Source organism: Talpa occidentalis, unplaced genomic scaffold, assembly GCF_014898055.3.
Source record: "Talpa occidentalis isolate TD23 unplaced genomic scaffold, MPIMG_talOcc4v2.1 talOcc4.10, whole genome shotgun sequence".
NCBI classification, from domain to species: domain Eukaryota; kingdom Metazoa; phylum Chordata; class Mammalia; order Eulipotyphla; family Talpidae; genus Talpa; species Talpa occidentalis.
In genome coordinates, this window is record NW_023600993.1 from 70009758 (window position 1) to 70030325 (window position 20568).

Sequence of the window (20568 nt, forward strand, 5' to 3'; positions counted from 1 at the left end):
TTAGAAACAATAAGTCAGTATAAAGTGGCAGGCTACAAAATTAACATACAAAAGTCTGTTGCATTCCTATATATAGTGAACTAGAAGACAAATCAAGAAAACAACTCCATTTACAGTCACATCAAAAAGAATTTACTGGGCCTCCCCTGGTGGCGCAGTGGTTGAATGCTGGGCTGCGAGGCTGCCCGCAGCCTCTGCAGTGCCGGTTCCATCCCCGGCCGCCGGCAAGGGTTCCACATGGCATGACAGACCTCTCCTGCTGCGCCTGCTGCTCCCCTCAGCAGTGTACTTCGTCTGTCTGCCTGTTCTGTTCCCCGCTGTGGCTCTGGTGAATTCTCTCACCCTCCCATGCTTCTGACTGTACCCAGTGCTTGTATAAATAAATAAATAAATAAATAAATAAATAAATCTTTTTTTTTTTAAAAGAATTAAATACCTAGGAATACATTTAAGAAAGAAGGTGAAAGACTTGTACAGTGAAAATTAATTACAATGAAGATTATTAAAAGAAACAGAAGAAGACACAAATAAATGGAAAGATATTCCATGCTGGATTGGAAGAATTAATATTGTTAAAATGACCATGTTACCCAAAGCAATATACAGATTCATTGCATTCTCTATCAAAGTTTTGAAGGCATTCTACAAGGAAATAGAACAACCATTACTGAAATTCATATGAAACCACAAAAGACCCTTCATAGACAGGCAATTGGAACAAAAAGAATAGCAGTATCATACTCACAGACTTCATACTAAACTACAAAGCCACAAAAATCAAAATAGCACAGTACTAGATAAAAACAGACACACAGAAATAAACACACACTTATATGAACAGTTAATTTATGACAAAGGAACCAAGAGCATACAATAGAAAAAGGAAGTGTCTTTAACAAATTGTGTTGGGAAAACTAGCCAACCACATGTAAAAGAATGAAATTAGACCACTATTTCACCCCATACACAAAAAATTAACTCAAAATGGACTAAAGGCTTGGACATAAGACCTAAAACCATGAATTACATAGAAGAAAACACGTGCTCTTTGACATTGGCTTCATGGATGTCTTTGGGGACTTGACTCCAATGACAAAGGAAACAAAAGGCATAAATAAATAGTATTACATGAAACTAAAAGGCTTCTGCATGACAAAAGAAACTATCATTAAAACAAAAAGACACCCTACTGAATGGGAGAAAATATTTCCAGATCCTACATCCATCAGAGGACTAATATCTAAGATCTACAAAGAACTCATACTACTCAACAAAAAGAAATCAACCCAATCAAAAAGTGGACCTAAGAGCTAAACAGAAACTTCTCCAAAGACAACTGGCACATGAAAAAATGTTCATCATCACTTATCATCAGAGAAATGAAAATTAAAAACCACAGTGAGATAGCACTTCACTCCCAAATGACTTGTTCAAAATGGTCAGAAACAAGAAGTATGGGCTAGGATGTTGAGAAAAAGGAACCCTTGTACACTGCTAGTGGGAATGTATACTGATCCAATTCCTATGGAAAATGGTCTGATGAAGTCTCAAAATATCAAAAGTAGATCTACCATAAGCTCCAGCAATACCATGCCAACGTATCTACAAAAGAATGCAAAAACACTAATTCAAAGGAAAATATGCACTCCTATGTTCACTGCAGCACTAATTACAATAGCCAAGTTATGAAAACAACCTAAGTGTCTAGTGACAGATAAGTAGATTAAGATGTGGTATGCAGAGACAATGGAATATTACTCAGCTATATATATTAAAAAAAGATGAAATCATGCTATAGGTGACAACATGGATGGAACTGAAGAGGTTTATGGTAAGCAAAATAAGTCAGAAGGAGAAAGACAAACACTGAATGATTCCACTCATATGTGGAATAGAGAGAAAAAAAACAAAGGAACAGACAATATTAACCTGAAACTAACCATAGAAATCTGACTATAGAATTGAGGCTACCAAATAGGGAGGATAGCAGTGGGGAGTAAAAGGAGGCAGGGCCCAATGAACTAGAGTGGACTCTGGGTGCTTTGGTAATAATTGTGGCATGGTAACATACATATGAAGAGGTGTGAAGCTATACCCCAATATCATACAGTGTTGTAAACCAATGTTACCTCAATTAAAAAAAAAAAGTACAATTAAAGAAAATGGTGATATGAGCCTCCCCGGTGGCACAGCGGTTGGGCGCTGGGTTGCGAGGCTGCCTGCAGCCTCTGCAGCGCCGGTTCGATCCCCGGCTGCTCCCCGGCCACCAGAGGAGGGTCCCACATGGTGCGCAGACCTCTCCTGCCGCCCGCTACTCCCCTCAGCAGTGTACTTCGGTCCTTCTGCCTGCTCTGCTCCCCGCTCTGGCTCTGGTGAATTCTCTCACCCTCCCGTGCTTCTGACTGTACCCAGTGCTTGTATAAATAAATAAAAATAAATCTTTAAATTAAAAAAAATAAAGAAAATGGTGATAAATGTCAAAAAAATAAATGAATAAAAATAAGTGATGAAACTGAGTCTAAGTTAGGTAGCCTATCTAGAGTTCTGTATCAGGTGGTGGGAAAGTCAGGGCATGATCCCAAGATGTTGGTCAATAACCCACACTCTTCCTGCTGAGATTCTGTGAGAAGATGGATTGCTAATTGGGGGAAGCTGAAAATCCTTAGGAATAACCTATCAGGAAATGTCTATGAAAGGAAATCAGGTTAGTTCTTTGAGGATAATAGAAAAAAGCATCAAAGCTCTCACTCTTCCCCACAAGGTTTACCCTACTTCATGACACCCAAAATGCAGGGATTAGGAAAAAAATCTCTTGGCCTATTTGCTATTTCAGAAAACTGGCTTGTGATGCCTAAAATAAAAATTGGTTCCCAGACCTGCTTGATTATATGGAGCACCTGCAAAAATACAGATTAGAGCCCTTCCTATGTTTCTAGTTCTGCAACCTTTAACAAAGGCTCCAGGCAATTTCTAGATAAGGGAACCACTAGTATAGAATAAAGGTTGGCAAACTTCTTCTGGAAAGGGGTAAAGTGTATATATTTAGGCATTGCAGATCAAATGGCCTATGTCACAGTTACTCAAATCTGTTGTATTAAGAAAAGTCATAGACAACACATAAACAACTTAGTATAGCTGTGCTCCTGTAAAGTTTTATTTAGAAAATCAGGTGGAAAGTTAGATTTAATGCTGAGCAATAGTTTGCTAACTCCTGTTCTAGAATATTCCACCAATTCATTAATCTACATACACAAGGCATATGGTATGGCAAACACATACTTGTTCTTTCACAGGGGGCTGTGAGGTATAGTAAAAAAAAAAAAACAAACAAATAGAAAAAGATAAGCACTCACCAAAATACCAATGTCTCCAGGAAGGAAATTCCAACATTGGATGCACCAACCACAACAATCTTGGCATTGACAGTTATTTTAGGTTCCAATGTTAGTTTTCTGTTTGTATGGTTCAAGGCATAACTCAACTGGAAAAAAAATACAAAGAGAAAGAAGGACTTAAGGAAAGCAGCTAAGTCTACACTCCCAAGTTGGCAATTATTTGGAATTATTTAACCAGTTCCCAAATCTTTCCATGTTTCCAAGGTTTACCTCAAATTTTGAACAATGGATTATAATAGTTGAATACTGAAAGGCAAGCATTATCTCTTACTCAATTTGGCATCCCTTGCCCTACTTACACCAGTATTTGTACATAGTAGGTGTTCACTGATATTTTCAGAATGACAAAAACTTGTTCAAGCCTTTGTTTGAAGTCAAGGAGAACTACTGGGAGTGAAGAAAGTAACTCGTGATCATTTTAGTTCCCACATTTGCAACAAATACACTTGAGTCAACTAAGGTATTAATAGAAATTTAAAATAAGGTTTGGAGATTTTAAACTCTCTATACTACTAACATTGCTGATGCCTCTCAGCATCTGTTCCTTCCTCTTGCCCACCTTTAATGAGGCATAACATAAAATCTTTAAGAGGGAACTTTGATTGACATAAACCAAGTTGTATAATCCTGCCCTCCTTATGCAATAACTGACCTAAGTTGTCCTAGTCAGAGTGAGGCCCCAGACTTTTTATAATGGCTGAAGAGGACAACCTTTTTTTGTCTTCCAGGTGGTATGGGATACAGATGTGAAGACTGAAATACAGTTATGATTTCACCAAGAGGGAAACCATACTGGGTTGAAGCTCCAAGAGAATCACAGGAAAATAAAACAGGGATTCCTTTAAAGCCCTACTGGAAGTTCATTCTAACAGTGGAATTTTCAGCTATATGAGCAATAAAATATCAGTCAGCTATTGTCTCAGTGGTGCTGTGTAACAAACCACCTCAAAAATTCACTGCCTTAAAACAACTGTTATCTGTTCTTGCTCATGCAACTCTGGGTCAACTGGCAGTTGACTGATACAGGTTGAACTCAGGTTGAACCCAGATCTGGTTTACATTTCTCTTAGCTTTTTTTGATGAGAGATAGCTGGGGCATGTACTTCTCATAGCAATTGTACATGTGCAAGAAAAATAAATGGAGATAAGCAATACTTCTTCAGTCAGGCCAAAGATATTCATGTGTGTGAGTCTAACAGCCATGAGATGGGGAAGTATTCTCATGTGTGGTGGGAGGAACCTCAAGGTCACACCACAGTTACAGCCTAGGGAGGGGGCAATGGCTGGGAGTATGTCGCTCCTCAAAGTATTTCCTTGATTGTTTAGGCCAGTTTATCTCTCTTTTTTTTTTTTTTAAAGATTTATTTACTTATGCAAACACTGGAGTACAGGCCAGAGGCATGGGAAGGTGAGAGAATTCACCAGAGACAGAGCGGGGAGCAGAACAGGCAGAAGGACTGAAAACACTGCTGAGGGGAGCAGTGAGCAAGACAGGAGAGGTCTGCCACGCCATGTGGGTATCTCCCTGGCTAGCTGGGAAACAAACCTGTGCTGCAGAGGCTGCAGACAGCTTCACAGCGCAGTGTTCAACCTGTTGCGTCACCAGGGAGGCCCTAGGCCAGTTTATCTTATATGCAACTGAAAACTTCCAAAACTGGTACACTTTCTTTTTTTCTTTTTTTTTTAAAAGATTTATTTATTTATTTACACAAGCACTGGGTACAGTCAGAAGCACGGGAGGGTGAGAGAATTCACCAGAGCCAGAGCAGGGAGCAGAACAGGCAGACGGACGAAATACACTGCTGAGGGGAGCAGCGGGCGGCAGGAGAGGTCTGCGCGCCATGTGGGACCCTCGCCCAGCGGCCGGGTATTGAACCAGCGCTGCAGAGGCTGCTGGCAGCTTGGCAACCCAGCACTCAGCTGCTGCGCCACCGGGGAGACCCTGGTACACTTTCTAAATGACAATAATGAACATAACCTGTGGGTAAAAGAGTGTTCTCCCAAAAAATGGCACTCTGATCTGCTCTATGAGTATTTCCCAGGAAAAGTCATGAAATTTCTCAGGGCAGGTAAATGAGGAATTCTTCGAGAAAACTAGTTAATAATGTGCCACCATGAACTGTGTTCTGATTAATTTCCAAGACCAGAAGGCTGGCAGCAAATTCACTCTAGTCAGTCTTAAATTTGGTGGCTTAGAGTAAAGAAGCATAGTTGTTGTTTATGATGGCATCTAAATACAGGTCTAATTAACAGACTTAAAATGCAAGCATATTAACAGAGGTCAGAACCCAAGATTCCTGTCCTATAAGGTATGTTCAAACATTTCCTTCTGCTGTCTGGAAGCCTGAGCTAACATTGAAACATGGGCAGTAATGAAATTCCCTGGTAAAGAATTATACCCCATTTATGAAACAGCTCCTGTATCAATGATACAAAGGCAGCCGGGAAATAGAACAGAATGGCTTTTGTTTTCCACACAATAGGTTTAACACTAACAGCTGCCAGGCCTCAGAAATCATCTTTCTAACTGCTGAATACAGAAAGTGGCCTGGGGTGTCAAGAGTTAGCATCAGTACCAACAAGGGTGGCAGTCTTGGAAGAATGATAAGGCATCAGAATGATTCTAAGTAAACCCAATTTTGTGGCCAGGTTTTAATTAAAAAACATATTCATCAGGTATGATGAAGTCTTTTGACCTGGAAAAAAAAAAAAACACATTTTTCTCTTATTAGGATAGATGGTTTGTAAATACCTTGAAAAATAATTCTGTCTAGTCTGGAATTTCTTTCAGAGACAACTGCAAATAAAGATTTCTTCTGCAGCTTTATAAAGGGCCTATTTTGCCATAAATAGGAAGCAGAATATTTTTCTTCCTTACCCCTCCATCCTTCAAACTACAAGTTTTCATGTTTAAAAAAAAAAAGTCTGGAAGACCCCCTGAGTCAATGAGTGAATCCTTTTCCTCACCTGAACATCTACATAAAATGTCCATGCTTTGCAGATCCTATTTGAAAGACAGCTGGGTCTGATTTCCTTCACAGGAAAGTAAAAATAAAAGCCTGTCTATTGACTCATATTTAATGGACAGAAATTCAATGTGCCTTACACTAGTAAATATATCAAAGATTAAGCAGAGATTCAGTAATTGCTTAACTATATAACATGGGTGAACATTCTGATTCCCACCTACATGTCCTTTCAAGAATGAAAGTACTGTTTCTTAAAATTGATAACGACTCTCATAATGAGTTTAAAACCAAACCTGATGTTCCATTCCTTAGATAAGAAAAGGTGATAGCATGGAATTCTTCTGTTAGAAAATTCTAGAACCAGCTTGAGGTGAGGGAAGGAGTGTGGAGGATTTGGAGGGAAAAGAAAATAAAGGTGGGAGGGGGAGTTGATAAAATTGGGAATAGAAATGAGCAAATGTTTACATTTTAACTTATTGGTAATTTCCCATGAGCTTCTAAAACAGAAAACTTGTACATGTGAGGGAGTGGACCACTGAGATAGCTCTCCTTGCATTTTTTCCATTTATCTGGTTTGTCTGCTGTCCTTTACCTAGACTGTTTACTTCCTGAGGTCAGGAACTACATCTTTGTTTTTTAAAGCATTTGTGTACTTTGTTTTGTCTGATCAATTCCTGCCATTTTGAGGTATTTGATAAAGGGTGTAAGAATAGATATATTAACTTTGCATTTTGTGAGTCCTTTTAAAGGGTGTTGACACAGTCTCTACTGATGCAAATTAGTTTAAAAGTTGGTTCTTTTCCAGTTGCTTAAATGAGCAAACGATTTATATATAATTAGAACTACTTAGGATTAAATTTGTTGTTTTTAGTAAAAATGTTGATATACCCATTCAGTTGAGTTTATGCCATGATTCACATGCATTTATCAAGAGACTTTAAATACACGATCTTGTGTTTATGTATTTGTCCATTGTTGTATACAGAAATGGCCAAAATATAATTTTCAGGTATACATAGACCTGATTATGTTTCCGTACCTGATTTGCTTTCTTTTAGGCACTTGAAACAAGTTAGGATGACTACAAGAGTATTATAATAGATGCCAAATTAGAAGTAACTAAAATTATAAATAGGACAGTAACTAGAAAAGATCAAATAAATACAAATGATGCTACATAATAAATGCAAGATTCATACTAAAATGGAACTTGACAAGATCTGTGGGGAATTTTTTTGATAATGACATTTCGTTTGGAGGTCATGTCTACCCTCCAGGATCTTTAGACTGGGCATCATTAGCCTGGTGTCAAATTTGGGCTTGTTTTCTTAATTCTGCCACTGGTTGAAATTCTGAGCCTCCTTTCCTTAGATATCAGTTTCCTCAGGTGTAAAATGGAAGTAAATTACACAAATCTCTGCCTTCCTCAGCAGGCAAACAGAGGAACTATTCATTAAAAAACATCGACAAATACTTTGAGCTTTTCAGGCAAAGATGTTACACAAGGTAAAATTGCACAGCCTCTCTCCCTTCTGCTATATGAAAGGCAAATCTTCGAAAAACACATTTTAAAAGGGCAAAACAATGAGCTCAATTTTCAGCTCCACACCCATGTATATATTTTTTCCTACAGAAAGCTACGAAAGACTTCAAAGGGAGCCTCTCCATGCTAGAAAATGGAAGATGGACAGATTCGAAGCCATTAGGAACAGAATTTCTGAAATTCTTAATAAGCCTCCTTTTGCTTTATCAGTACAATTTTTCCTATGCTTTTCCATTCTGTCTTTTCCTTCTGAGAAGCCCTCTGTTTCCCAATTTGATGAAAACAAATGATGACAGATTGACAGAGCCATAAATATCAGTGTCAGTTACAAAGTTCAAAATTTGTTAAGTTGACCTTTTGGGACAAAGTATGGCAATGTTTACCCAATAAACACTGGGTAGTAAGGTGTAGTAAGGTGTAGACACTTAAAAAAGAACTAATAAATTGAAAGTCTCTTCCACAGACACAAAACACAATTTTGAGAAGCCTTTATGCTCATGTCACTAACAGGGTTCACAAGGAGTATGATATGAACAGCATCACCTCTGTCTCGGCAGCACATGTGAATGTGATCAAAAAGATGGTGGCCATTTTTTTAATTCTCAAAATCATGTTATATTTGGTGTGTAAATATGTGGTCTATGGTGTGTTTTTAATCATTTTTTTTTATTGGTGTAACTTAGGTTAATAACATCATACAGGTTTCAGGGGTATAGCACTACAAGTCCATATCTGTGATTCCCACCAAAAGTCCAGTTTCCAGCCTCTATAAATTAATAACTTTTACCCAATTTACCCACCTCCTTTCCCTCTTCCCATGCAATAACAACCATTTTGTTCTTATAAACTAAGAGGCTGCTTTGGTTTTGCTTTGTTGTTCATTTGTTTCATTTTCTTATCTTCTGTATGTGAGTTAAATCATAAATCATAAATCATCTCCATCTGACTTATTCCACTTAGCATAAAACCCTCAAGGTCCATTCATGTTGCAACAGGCAAAATTCCAGATTTTTTTTAATAACTCACTAGGATTCCATTGTGTGTGTGTGTATGTGTATGTGTGTGTGTATCACGTTTTTTATCCACTCATCCATCAATAGACATTTAGGTTGCCTCCAAATCTTGGTTATTACGAATAACACTGCAATGAACATAGGATGTGCATATCTTTTCAAATTAGTTTTTTGTATTCTTTGGAAAAATTCCCAGAAGTGGAATTGCTGGATCATATGATAGTTAAGCTCTTAATTTTTTTAGGAATCTTCATACTGTTTTTCACCATGGCTATACTGGTTTACATTTTTACTAGGAGCATGTAAAGGTTCCCTTGTTTCATATACTGATCAACATGTCTTGTTTCTTGTCTTTCTAATAATAGTCATTCTTTTGGGTGTGGGCTGATAGCTCATTGTGGTTTTAATTCACATTTCCCTAATAAAAAGTGATGAACATTTTTTCATATAATTGTGTATTGGCCATCTCTGTATCTTCTTTGGAAGTGTCTATTCAGATCTTCTGCCCACTTTTTAATCTAGTTGTTTGTTACTAAGTTGTATGAATTCCTCATATATTTTGGACAATAAGCCCTGTTCAGATGTATGATTTGCACATATCTTCTCTAAGTAGGTTACCCTTTCATCTTGATGATGGCTTCTATCTCTGTGCACTTTTTTAGTTTGATGTAATTCCATTTACTTATTTTTTGACACCATGGTTTAAGCTTTGTTTTAGGAAGGATTCACTTATCTTTCCTCTTTGTTGCCTCTCAACACTTTCTGTAGCTCTGACACCTCAAAAAAAATGCAAACTCTCCAGGTATTTATGAGAGCAATGATGATTAATGGCACTTTCTAGCTTGCATTCTTAACACAGGAAAGAGCATACTCAAAATTGTACAACATTGGACAGAGAGTGAACTGTGGTTATTGCCATGATCTAATCATGTACCATTCCTACCACTGCAACAGGCACATTCTAGGTACTCACTGAATGTTTGGAAATCGAATGAAGCACTAATTTTGGCTCTGCAAAAGTCTTACTAATACAAACCATAAAGACTTATTTTTTTCTTTAACAACAATGATGTCTTTAATTCTTTTACATCCTTCATATTGTCCTAGGCAAACAGTGGGAACTTAATAGATTCTTGTGTCATTCTCCTACATATATTGAATTCTCAATGAAAAGTGTTCCTCTATCAACTAAGGTGGGATAGGCATAAAACAGAAGGTTGGGTTTCTGCATCCAACAGAAAAACCTGCATAAACAGAAAACAGTAGCTTAAACAAAACAGAAGATAATTTCTCTCTTATGCAAATCAATCTGGAAATATGTCATCCAGAACTATTGAGACAGTGTCCTAAACTAATCAAAGACTGAAGCTTCTTCTACCTGCCTATCTCATTATCCTGGTGCAAGATTTCTATCCTCAAGGATGGTGCAGAATGGCTGCTGGGGGACCAGACATCATATCCTCATTCCAGGTGGCAGGATGGAGAAGGGAGAAAAGAAAATAGAAGTTGCCTCCCAGCTGAGTCACTCCTTTTAAGCAACCTTCTCAGAATTCCCTTCCCAGAATTCTAATTTACTTCTGCTTCCATCTCAGTGTTCAAAATTTGGTCATGTAATCATGCCAGATACTAGGGTGGGTGACAAACATTCTCTTAGTGAGGTACACTGCTACCTTGACTACAACTGACATCTCATTACTAAGGCTAAAGGGAGAAATGAATATTGGGGGAAACTAACCATTTTTGCGTAAGTTTCTAAAACTGGTATAATTCAATGAGTAAATTTCTTTAACTTGCATTTTTTTTTATATTTCTCTATCAACTCCAACTGTCCCATCCTTCTTATATCCATATGCCCTCCCAACAATGATCATTATTTTGCACTTTCTTAAAAAGTTAAAATTATTGCCATCCTATGATATTCATTTGGACGATTCTTAAAAATTTATTTCACACAAAAGTGTTCTGGAAGTGGAGTGACTTTACTGGATCTCATCAATGCTGGGATGCATTTATTCACATGTTAGCATTTCTGAAACCAATCTCACAGTTAATGTCATCTTAACCATCACGGCAGCAACAGTGACACAGTCATCCTTTCCTGGGCATGGGTGATTTGATCATAGCTGTTTATTCATAATTTCCAGAAAGTCATATGCATTATATGTACAACATGTGTTGAGTTTAACTGCTGCTGACAATGTCTTCAAAAAGATTACAGCATGATTTGGCATTGAAATGAACACTTATTGTGTTCCCGTAAAGGCCTGGAAACTGAGCAGCAGGGTGCAAATTTGATATTAGTGAAGCAAATATTAGTCTTGGAAGAATGGCTGTAATTCCATATTTTCTTGCAATGCAACAATCGAGTGCTTTATAGGAACAAATAAAGGATGATAGATACCCACAAGTAAATGAAGCCACGTTATATTTAGTTACTGAGGCACATGCAAATTTTTTTTCCCCATCACATAGCAAACAATGCAATTGAAAGGAACATAAAATTGCTTCTCTTCAAATAGATGAAAGAAATTTCAAAATGATAAGACTTGTAAGACTGATTCATATTCTGCTCAGGACTCTCATTAAGACATTGTGTCATAGTTTAATTGGTCACATTTTTTTCTTAACAGTACACGAAATAAAGGTACATCTAATGACTCATGGCATCCTAGATTTGATAAAGTTGATTAAATCACTTGTTTTTAATTAAATAAATCCTAATCAAGTAGCTCATATAATCATTAAAAATATGATTGCTATGATTTAGTACATAGACTCTGGCAAGGGAGATCCATTGTTGAGTTTTCAGAGACACAGAGATTCATCGATCCCCAATACAAGGGAAGCTAGCATGTGAACAAAGATAACTAACCTCAAAGGGCTCCTGTCCCTCCGTTCCCACCTTAAGTAGTGTCAAGTGCTTAGAAATGTCTTCTGAGCCCCTGCCATCATACTAATTGAATCCTCCTGCTATGTTTCAGCTACTTGGTACTTCAGGTATCACCTTTGATACAGTGTCAGCCACAAGTAGAGAAAAAGGCTTATCTGGGGTGAGTGCACAGAGAAAGACAGGAATAAAGCAAATCCATACAGGAAAATGTTTGCGGAATCAATAGCCTAACTTGTATTGTTCTAACAGCCCAAATTATTGCTGTCTTACATATGTGCCTCTAGAAAAACCTCACTGGCTTAATGTCTGGTTGTCTCTTACAATTCACAAATTCTATTACAACCACTATAATAGAATAAAATGAAGGTTAGCCTCAAAGGTTTTAAAAACACTCAAATTCAAAGATGATGGTGGGTATTCTTCCTGCTAAACAATGCCTCTCTGAAATAATGGCATTTTCCTACCAGTATCCAAGAACAAAAATGGTCCTCACATATTAAATCTGAAATTCATATATGCATATTTAATAATAAGGAATTTGACTCTGAATGTCTTAGTAATTAGCTAAGGAATCAGAGAAATACATTAAATGCACAGACATGGCTATCCTTGATATTTTTGTTCAATAAAAATATTGCATTGTTGGCTATTTTCCCATCCTAAAAAAAAAGAGAGGGAGGAAGGTTTATGGAGAATGTGAGGAGCATCATATGCATGAACAATATATGCTTAAAGAAAGAGGATTTCAGGCCATTCTTTCTTTCCAGTCATATCACAAAGGCTGAAACAGTGGTTTATCAGGAATGCATGCATACTTGACACTTAGCTCTAGCTTTTAAATATTTTGCAATTAATACCCTGGAAGTAGACTAGATCTATGCTTATTACAATAGAAGTAATTCATAAATAAACAGCAAAGATTTACTATGTTACAGAGCATTTCCCCAACCAGAGAAGTAACTCTGGGAAAAAAATCAAATTATAACAAGAGCAGTTTAACTTGCTGGTATAGAAAGTAGTTGGATATGTGAAGCTATTCTGAGAACATCAGGATAATTAATTCAGTATCATGATGTCTGAAATCCTACTGTCAAAACTTGGACATAAAGCTTCATTCAATAATTGCAACTTAACAAAGACACAGTGAACATCTACCATGTATGAAGTACTGTCTTAGTTGCTGAGATAAGAATGAAGCTCAGTTCCTATCTTTAAGGAACTTATTGGTTCAGGAGACAGATGTAAACAAGTAACATATGATACAAGTGATAAGGTCAGCGTATTGGAAAGCTATAGCTGTATAACAAACCAGTCCCATATTTAGTAAATTAAATGAGCAAGCAGAACAAGCATTCATTTAGCTCATGATTCAGCAGTCAGGCTGTGTTGTCCTAGGAAGTTCTGGACTCGGCTGAGAAGCCAGGGAATTAGCTAAAGTGTGGCTACTCTAGGACAGCAAGTAAATCAGGGAAGGCATGTTAGAGAAAGTGACAGTTGAGCTGGACGCAGAACCAGTAAGATATCTCCGGGTGGGTAAGAGAAAGAATAACTTCCGGAGAAGAAGGAAAAGCCACTGGGAAGGTCTGGAAGAATGACAAATCCCACTGAAATACAGCACAGTCTCTATAAATGAACATTCAGATGATATCTTGGGAAAGCAGAAGACATGGGCACAATGGGAAGCAGACATGGAAGGGTACACAGGAAGGAAGCAGGGGGGTCATGGAGAGAAGTCTAGAAGAAAAAGCCGATGATAATTGTGTCCGTGTTGCCACCTCCCACCTCTGGGCACAGAGTAAGATGAGAGCTTTCTATTGCCGAGGGAATAAGCTGTTTGCTCATGTTGGGTACATGGCTATTTGCACTGCTGGTTTAGGCCTCTGGTTCATTTGCTAGGAAAATGACAGCAGTGGAAGAAAAGAACTCATTTTCCTGATAACGTCTGTCCAAATGAGTCCTGCTCTACAGATTCGACTTTTCAATCTTGCTGTCTCCCTACCACTTCTTTATTATTATACCTGCATATTTTCAGTGCACACTTGCATGCCCGGTAAGCAAGATAAATCACATGATTTTATTTTTAATTTCCAAGGTGTGCCTTCATGCATACTTTCAGTCTTTCAATTGCGTTCATTATTTCTGTTGACATCGATTGTATCTTTGAGTGAGTCTGGAGAAATTAAACATCTCTTTCATCTCAATGCAAACAATGGTTTGTATTCTCTTTCACATGACTTTAAAATTCTACACACCAAAAAGTTTACTTGTCTTGTGTAAGAGCAATGCACAATGATTGTTTTGAGAGAAAAAGCCTTTCTGAAAATTCCTATGGAATACACCGAAGCTAAAAACAAAGCTCAAAGAAGTTTTGAACTTGGGATCAATGGCACAGCCTCTTGGTTCAAGGGAAAGACTTGCAGGGAGAAATAAAACAAATCCTGTGTCTTTTAAAATGAAAATGAAAAGACAGCTTGGCAGAGAACTAAGCAGAAACCTCAACAGGAAGGAAGCTGAAATACAATAAATGGGAGTGGCCACTGTCACTTATTAAAAAAGTAGAGATACATCTTAATAAACATGGGAGACTAATGTCAGCTGTTCAAATTTCTCACATCAGATCAGGGAAAATAAAGGTCTTTGCTCCACTGCTAATTAAGAAAAGAAGAGCATGGAAGGGTTGGTACAAAAAATTTCCACGTTCTTTCTTCTCCTCATTTGTTGAGTCAATTCTTTTTTTTTTTGAAAGCACTTTTTAGAAACACTACTTCCATACTCTCAATGGAAACTTTCCAAAATATTAAGTATTTAAAATACCGGCAGTCACAAAACACACACACACACGCACATACACACACAAAGAGCAATAGCATTCCTGCTGTAATTAATTAGCACAAAAGGCCTTGCCATGCCTGGGAGGCCTAAGAGGGGAGCTGGCTTGCCACTCACAGAGAAACCACCTCTGGGATGGCAGGTGTGATTTTAGGGTGTCTGAGAATCCACATACAGAATTAAGAGGAGGAATCTGTGGGAAAATATTCCCCATTGCTCACTCTACATATTCAACACAAACTACTTTCCAAAAGCTACCCTAAAATCTCTCTTGGTGGGATGGAAGAGAATAAGCAAGTAGGCTGTACTGTCTTTACACCTGTGCACCACTGACATCAGGCTTCAGTGCAAAGACCAGCCCTGCACTTTTCATTTCTCACGTGCACGTCAGCAGTAAACAGTCCCAGCATTCGTGTTAATGACACCATCTGGAGCCTCCCAGAACTGTGTAGCATTCAGCTTCCAAACAAGATGTAATGGCAGCGACACATGAAACCCACTGACATTTACAGTAAGGAAATTTATTATCAGTCATCGGTTTGGTATAAATGTGTTTGCATGACTGCTGGGGCTATAAAATCGTCACCTTTGCCAGGCAAGCAAAGGTGCAATAAATAATGGATTTTAAGCCATGCATGTACTACCAAATCATTAAACATTTATCACACAGGCACAATAGCATCTTAAGCAACAGTTACCACTTGAAAAATTAATGCCACTTTTTGAGGGCTAAATGAAAACCATTTAGTCTAAGCTTTAACGGTTTTTTAATATGATTTGGTATAGAACACAGGATTTAAATTTTTTAGCTAAATATTATATATATGTAAATAGCTCTTTTATAATAATTCTTTTGAGGAACATTCACTCTATGTTCTTTTGTTTTAAAAAGGACTCAGAAATATAAACTGAAATGTTTCTTAAAAATCTTTGTTGAAACCTTTTCAAAACTAGTAATGACAAAAGAAAGGTTCGTTAAGAATTAAATGGCATTCTTTCTGTTAAAATCCTAATGGATTAGTCAGTTATGGTTGCAATTAAATCATTTTAAGTTTGCATTAAGGAAACAAGTAAATATAAAGTCAAAACCACCCAAATCCCTTGAGTAATCTAGCCACATTCATCCCTATTACTTACTCCATTAAAATACTCTCCCTACAGGGTGTCCAGTAATCTCCTATATTTTTGTTCTATGGGTATCTGTTTTTTAAAGGGAAAAAAATCCATGGAAATAACAATTAAAAAAAACAGATAAATTGGGGGATGGTCATTACTTTTCATGTAGGATTTATCAAAGAATACTGTTTGATTCAAAGGAACAAAGTGAAAACTAGGTTGGAATGAGTTATTTATTTTCTTCCTGGACAAAGAACAATGAAAATGTGGAGCCAATGACTGCCCTTACGCAAGCCACCTTGTCCAGGAGGTCAACCAGCAAGCAAAGCCAAGGCTGTGACATGAGGCTCTGTCATGGGATTGATTCCATGAGGACGGATTCCCAAAAAACACAGGTGCAACTTTTAAAATGATCATCTAGCAAAAGGAAACAAAGTGAGCATTCCAGTTAGTGAGCAGCAATTATTTTTTTTAAGCAAATAGCTTTCAGCAGAAGTCAGATGACTGAGAGCTTCTAGCTCAGTTTGCAAGTGAGAGTTGACTCCTTAAACCTGAGAACCCAGAGCTGTTGTGTGGTTTCATGGCTTGCAACATTTGAAATCCCCTCTTTCTCAACTCTCCCTCTTGCTTCCAGGTACACCTTTAATGGCAAGCAGGTGGAGCTCTTTGCAAGGTGTATTCCTACAAAGAGGGGTGAAGATGGTCTGCAAAACAGGCCCATGTGGGAGCCCTGCTCCTGATCATTGATTCCTCAGAGAAAGTGCCAAGATTTCAGCGCCTTCATCTCTCATATTGCCTGTCTTCTAAATGGATATAGGGGATTGCCTATATGCCTTAGGACTGAAGTTCAAGGTTTTGTCAGGACTGTGATTTTAAGGTGACAGCTTCCTTGGGGAGAAACTTTATGGGGAGTATCTGTCCTTGAAGTTTGGGGTGGGGTTAGGATGTTACAGGAATGGACAGAGCACTGTGCAGTCCCTCCACAAATACTTATGCACAACTTCTCCTGTGGATACAAGTCACAGAGGGAGAACCTCAGAGCCTGGTGTAGGTGACCCTCCACTGCCATCTTTAAGTAGCAGAGAGACATCACCATGGGGGAAAGTTGCCCTCGTTCCACGCACAGGCCCACAAATCTCCACTACACAAAGGAACCATTCCAGTGACTAATTCGAGTGGAATGATGTAGAACTCAATCCAATCCACTGGGGTTTTGTACTATAATGAACTAATATGTATTGCTTGTGTTTTGATGTTAAAACAAAGCACCAAGTAGGGGAATTCTTTTAAAGCAATTTCTTTATCCAATATCCTATGAAAGGCTGCACATTCACCCTGTTCTTCCATCTGTCACTAATGAATTTAAATATTTCCTAGAGTTCTAGCTGTTATATTGCATGTTCTGGGAATGACTATCAGGGCTGTCCTAGAGGTAGGGAATCAATAAATAACACCAGGAAGGCCTTCTGTAGGTCTTTCAATGTTGTGTCCATTCCTGTACTTTATTAATCACCCTGCCTTCAGAGGTGTGTGTGTGCGTGTGTGTGTGTGTGTGTGTGTGTGTGTGTGTGTGAGAGAGAGAGAGAGAGAGAGAGAGAGAGTGAGAGAGAGAGTGAGAGAGAGCACATGCACTTGCACTATGGTATAAACAGCTCTCCTGAGGGTGTGATACAAACCAACAGCCTGAATGCAACTGTGAAATGAAAAAACAGTTAACAATGAAGGAAGAGAAACAAAAAGCAATTCAACAGATGCATGTCATTTTTACTCTTAGTGTGGATCAGTTTTGCTTGTTAATTATATCACCTATTCTTTCTTTATATTGATAATTACATAATTACATGAAACAGATGGGTGACAGAATGCACCCAGATGGTGAGAACGTAAACAGGCTTACAAATTGCTTATTCTTGAGCATATTATAAAGAATTATTTAATAATACATAGATTTCTATACTCTACACATCTGTTAACTAGAGCCTTCAAAATAGCAGTTACTTTGTCATCTTGTCTTAAACAGACACATGCCCTCCCGAGGAATTCCTGGGGGGTCCACTGCCATTTAGGTAAGATAACCGTTTCCAAGCATTGGGTACCTGAAATTCAAAGCTCTTATCTGGGCCTACTAGAGTTTCTCCTCCTATTTTAAAAATAGAACTTGTCATTTCAAGGGAAATTATCACCCCACATAGCTCTAATTATGCTTTGAGCAAGCTGTGGACAGTTAAAAAGAGATGAAAGGTTTGTTTTAGTAACAAAATTTGAAATGTTTTAATTACACCTGACGGACTGCTTAAATGAAATGCTTTTACAATGTCTGAAATAAAAGTCAAAGCACCACTGCTGTGTCAGCTGGGTGCTCACGTGAAGGGGAGGGGCAGGCTCAGGATGGCTGGATTTCTGATAGGCATGAAGGAAAAAATGACACAGGCTCCTTCCTCTTTGCCCTCACATCACCTCTGTGCCCATCAGAAGAACCTGTGATTAAAGGACCCTTACAGAGATGTCTTCTGCATTCCCCACTGCTCTAACCAATCCCTGACTTTTCTCTTGCAGCCATGGAGCTTCCTTTCCTGTCTGTCCATTGTCTGCCTCCCCAACTAGGATGCAGGTCCTGCCTACAGTTGAGGCAGGAGTGTCCACAAAGGGCGAGGTAGTGGAGGGAGTGATTCCATGAATGGTACGTGGATGCTACAGTGGGCATCAGAGTGGTGGACAAAGACAGGAAGCCAGACTAATGATGTGCTGGGTTAGAGAAGCAGGGTCGGGGAAGGACCAACTCACCTGGCTCTTGGAGAACCTGGCCAGAGGGGCAGGATGAGGAAGAGAGCTCCAGAATCAGAAGCAGGCTGTGTTACAGTTGAGACTGTGCAGAAGTGCTTGGAATGCAGAATTCGAGTTTCTCTGTCACCATTTTTGGATGGTGATTGTTTGCCGTGTGTGTGTATGTGTGTGTGTGTGTGTGTGTGGGTATGTGTGGGTGTGTGGGGGGGTGTGGGTATGAGTGGTAGTCATAAGAAGCATATGAGAAGGCTTGGGTTTGAAATCTAACTATGTGGTGTATCAGTTGTATATATTCTTGAAGAAATTACCAAACTTCCTTGTGCCTCAGTTTCCTCATCTGCAGAATGGTAATAAGAAGAGTTCCTAGACCACAGAGGGTAGAAGGGACTAAATAAGCTAATTCTTATAAAGAATAGAAATAATGTCTTTCACCTGTAACATTTAATAAATGTTAACTATTATCAATATAATAGTATTATATACAATATATTAATATATTAACTAATATATTATTAATAATATAATATTGCTATATAGTTGAAATAAATTCATAGCTAAATAACAAATAACAAAAAACAAAAAACAAAAAGCATTTGATTACTCAGAGTCTGAAAATTCTTTTGGAATTTGGGCCTAGCAGACTGTATCCCCCATCTGCTCTCCAATGGGGGTGGGACCCCAGAGGGTAGGCCAGCTGGGAAGGAGAAGCCAGGCCACTTGTGTTCCATCTCCCTTTATACTCAATGGAACCTGGATCTAAGTGTGGCTGCTCTGAGTGGGGCCAAGGATTCTTGCACACAGGCAGCATGCTCCAGAGCAGACAGTTCTCACAGAGCAGAACGCACAGTGAAAGGGGACATGGCAGAACCTCACCCTTCGGGGTACAGCCAGGCACCTCCCCCCGATGAGACAACAGGGACAACAGCCAGGGACATGGGAAAAGCAAGGCACTGGGTGTGGAACTGAGCCCAACCGCCCAGACTCCTTCAGCCCTGGCATCTGCTCCTGCCTTTGGGGTAATCGCCTCAGTGTCCATCTGTCTGTGTATCTGTCTGTCTCTACTGATGACGTGAAGGGAGTTGTGAGCTACTATAAGTGACATGCCCCAGGGCCACTGACCTGATCCTGCCAACACAGAGAGACTCTAGACCCAGTTTGTGGGGAGCGAGGCTGTCTAGTAAACAAGTTAAATAAAATGTCAATTGTAAATAACTTCATGGAACACTATCAAACCATCTTTGTGGCCTGCTCACAAATTGCAACTTGTGATAGATAACACTAGATTCAAATTTTTGAATCAGTGATTAACTCCAGTTTCATGGAACCACCACAGTGAGGCTCAACAGAAGGGGGTGAAATGGAGTGGTTTGAACCAGTAGATCTTCACTATGGTGACCAAAAAGCGTTGCCGGAGACTGGCTCCCTGGAAGCGCAGCTCCTTTGGGTTAAATACATAAACTACCATAAAAACTGCATTTATAATGACTACCATGGTGATAATTTCAATGCACTGAGTTATGTTTAAAAAAAAAAACCAAAACAAACAAAACAAAACCTGGACATTACCATGGGTTTCAACCGCCTGAATGACTCTAGACTGCCTGCACTGTAGCTGAGTCATGTTTGACAGCTCAAACAAGTAGCAATAAAAAACTACTTTATGGCTCCCACACAGTTTTCATACCTTATTTATTTGAACCCCCCCCCATTTTTAAATCATCCTTTTTGTTTTCTTCTTGCTTGTTAAGTTGGTTACTATGGAGATCATGACAACAATAATCTTGACTAAGCATAATGGTCTTGAGGTATCATATAGACTAAAGGTTCAACCACAGAAAATAGCAGCATGACAATGGAAGACTGAGAGTTTCTCGATGCTTCTCTAATGGGGCAACACACAGGTGGAGGTTAAACTGTACTCCCTGGGCTATGTCAGCACAGGGCAGCTCAGAGCAAGAAAAAGCCCCTCAGTTTCCAAAGTCTATTTAATCCTTTGCTTCTGATGAACAGCAATGCCATTTCCCTTCAG

The 20568-nt window shown here is 38.7% G+C and overlaps 1 protein-coding gene across 4 annotated transcripts in view; it reads right to left on the reverse strand.

Annotated features, from left to right (window-relative positions):
• Positions 1–20568, reverse strand: part of CFAP61 (cilia and flagella associated protein 61) — a 278265-nt gene that overhangs the window by 124861 nt on the left and 132836 nt on the right. For all 4 annotated transcript variants that reach the window (XM_054695984.1, XM_054695993.1, XM_037493943.2 and 1 more), the window contains exon 18: positions 3354–3481. In XM_054695984.1, coding sequence (XP_054551959.1) covers positions 3354–3481 — 128 coding nt within the window. The remainder of the gene's footprint in view (positions 1–3353; positions 3482–20568) is intronic.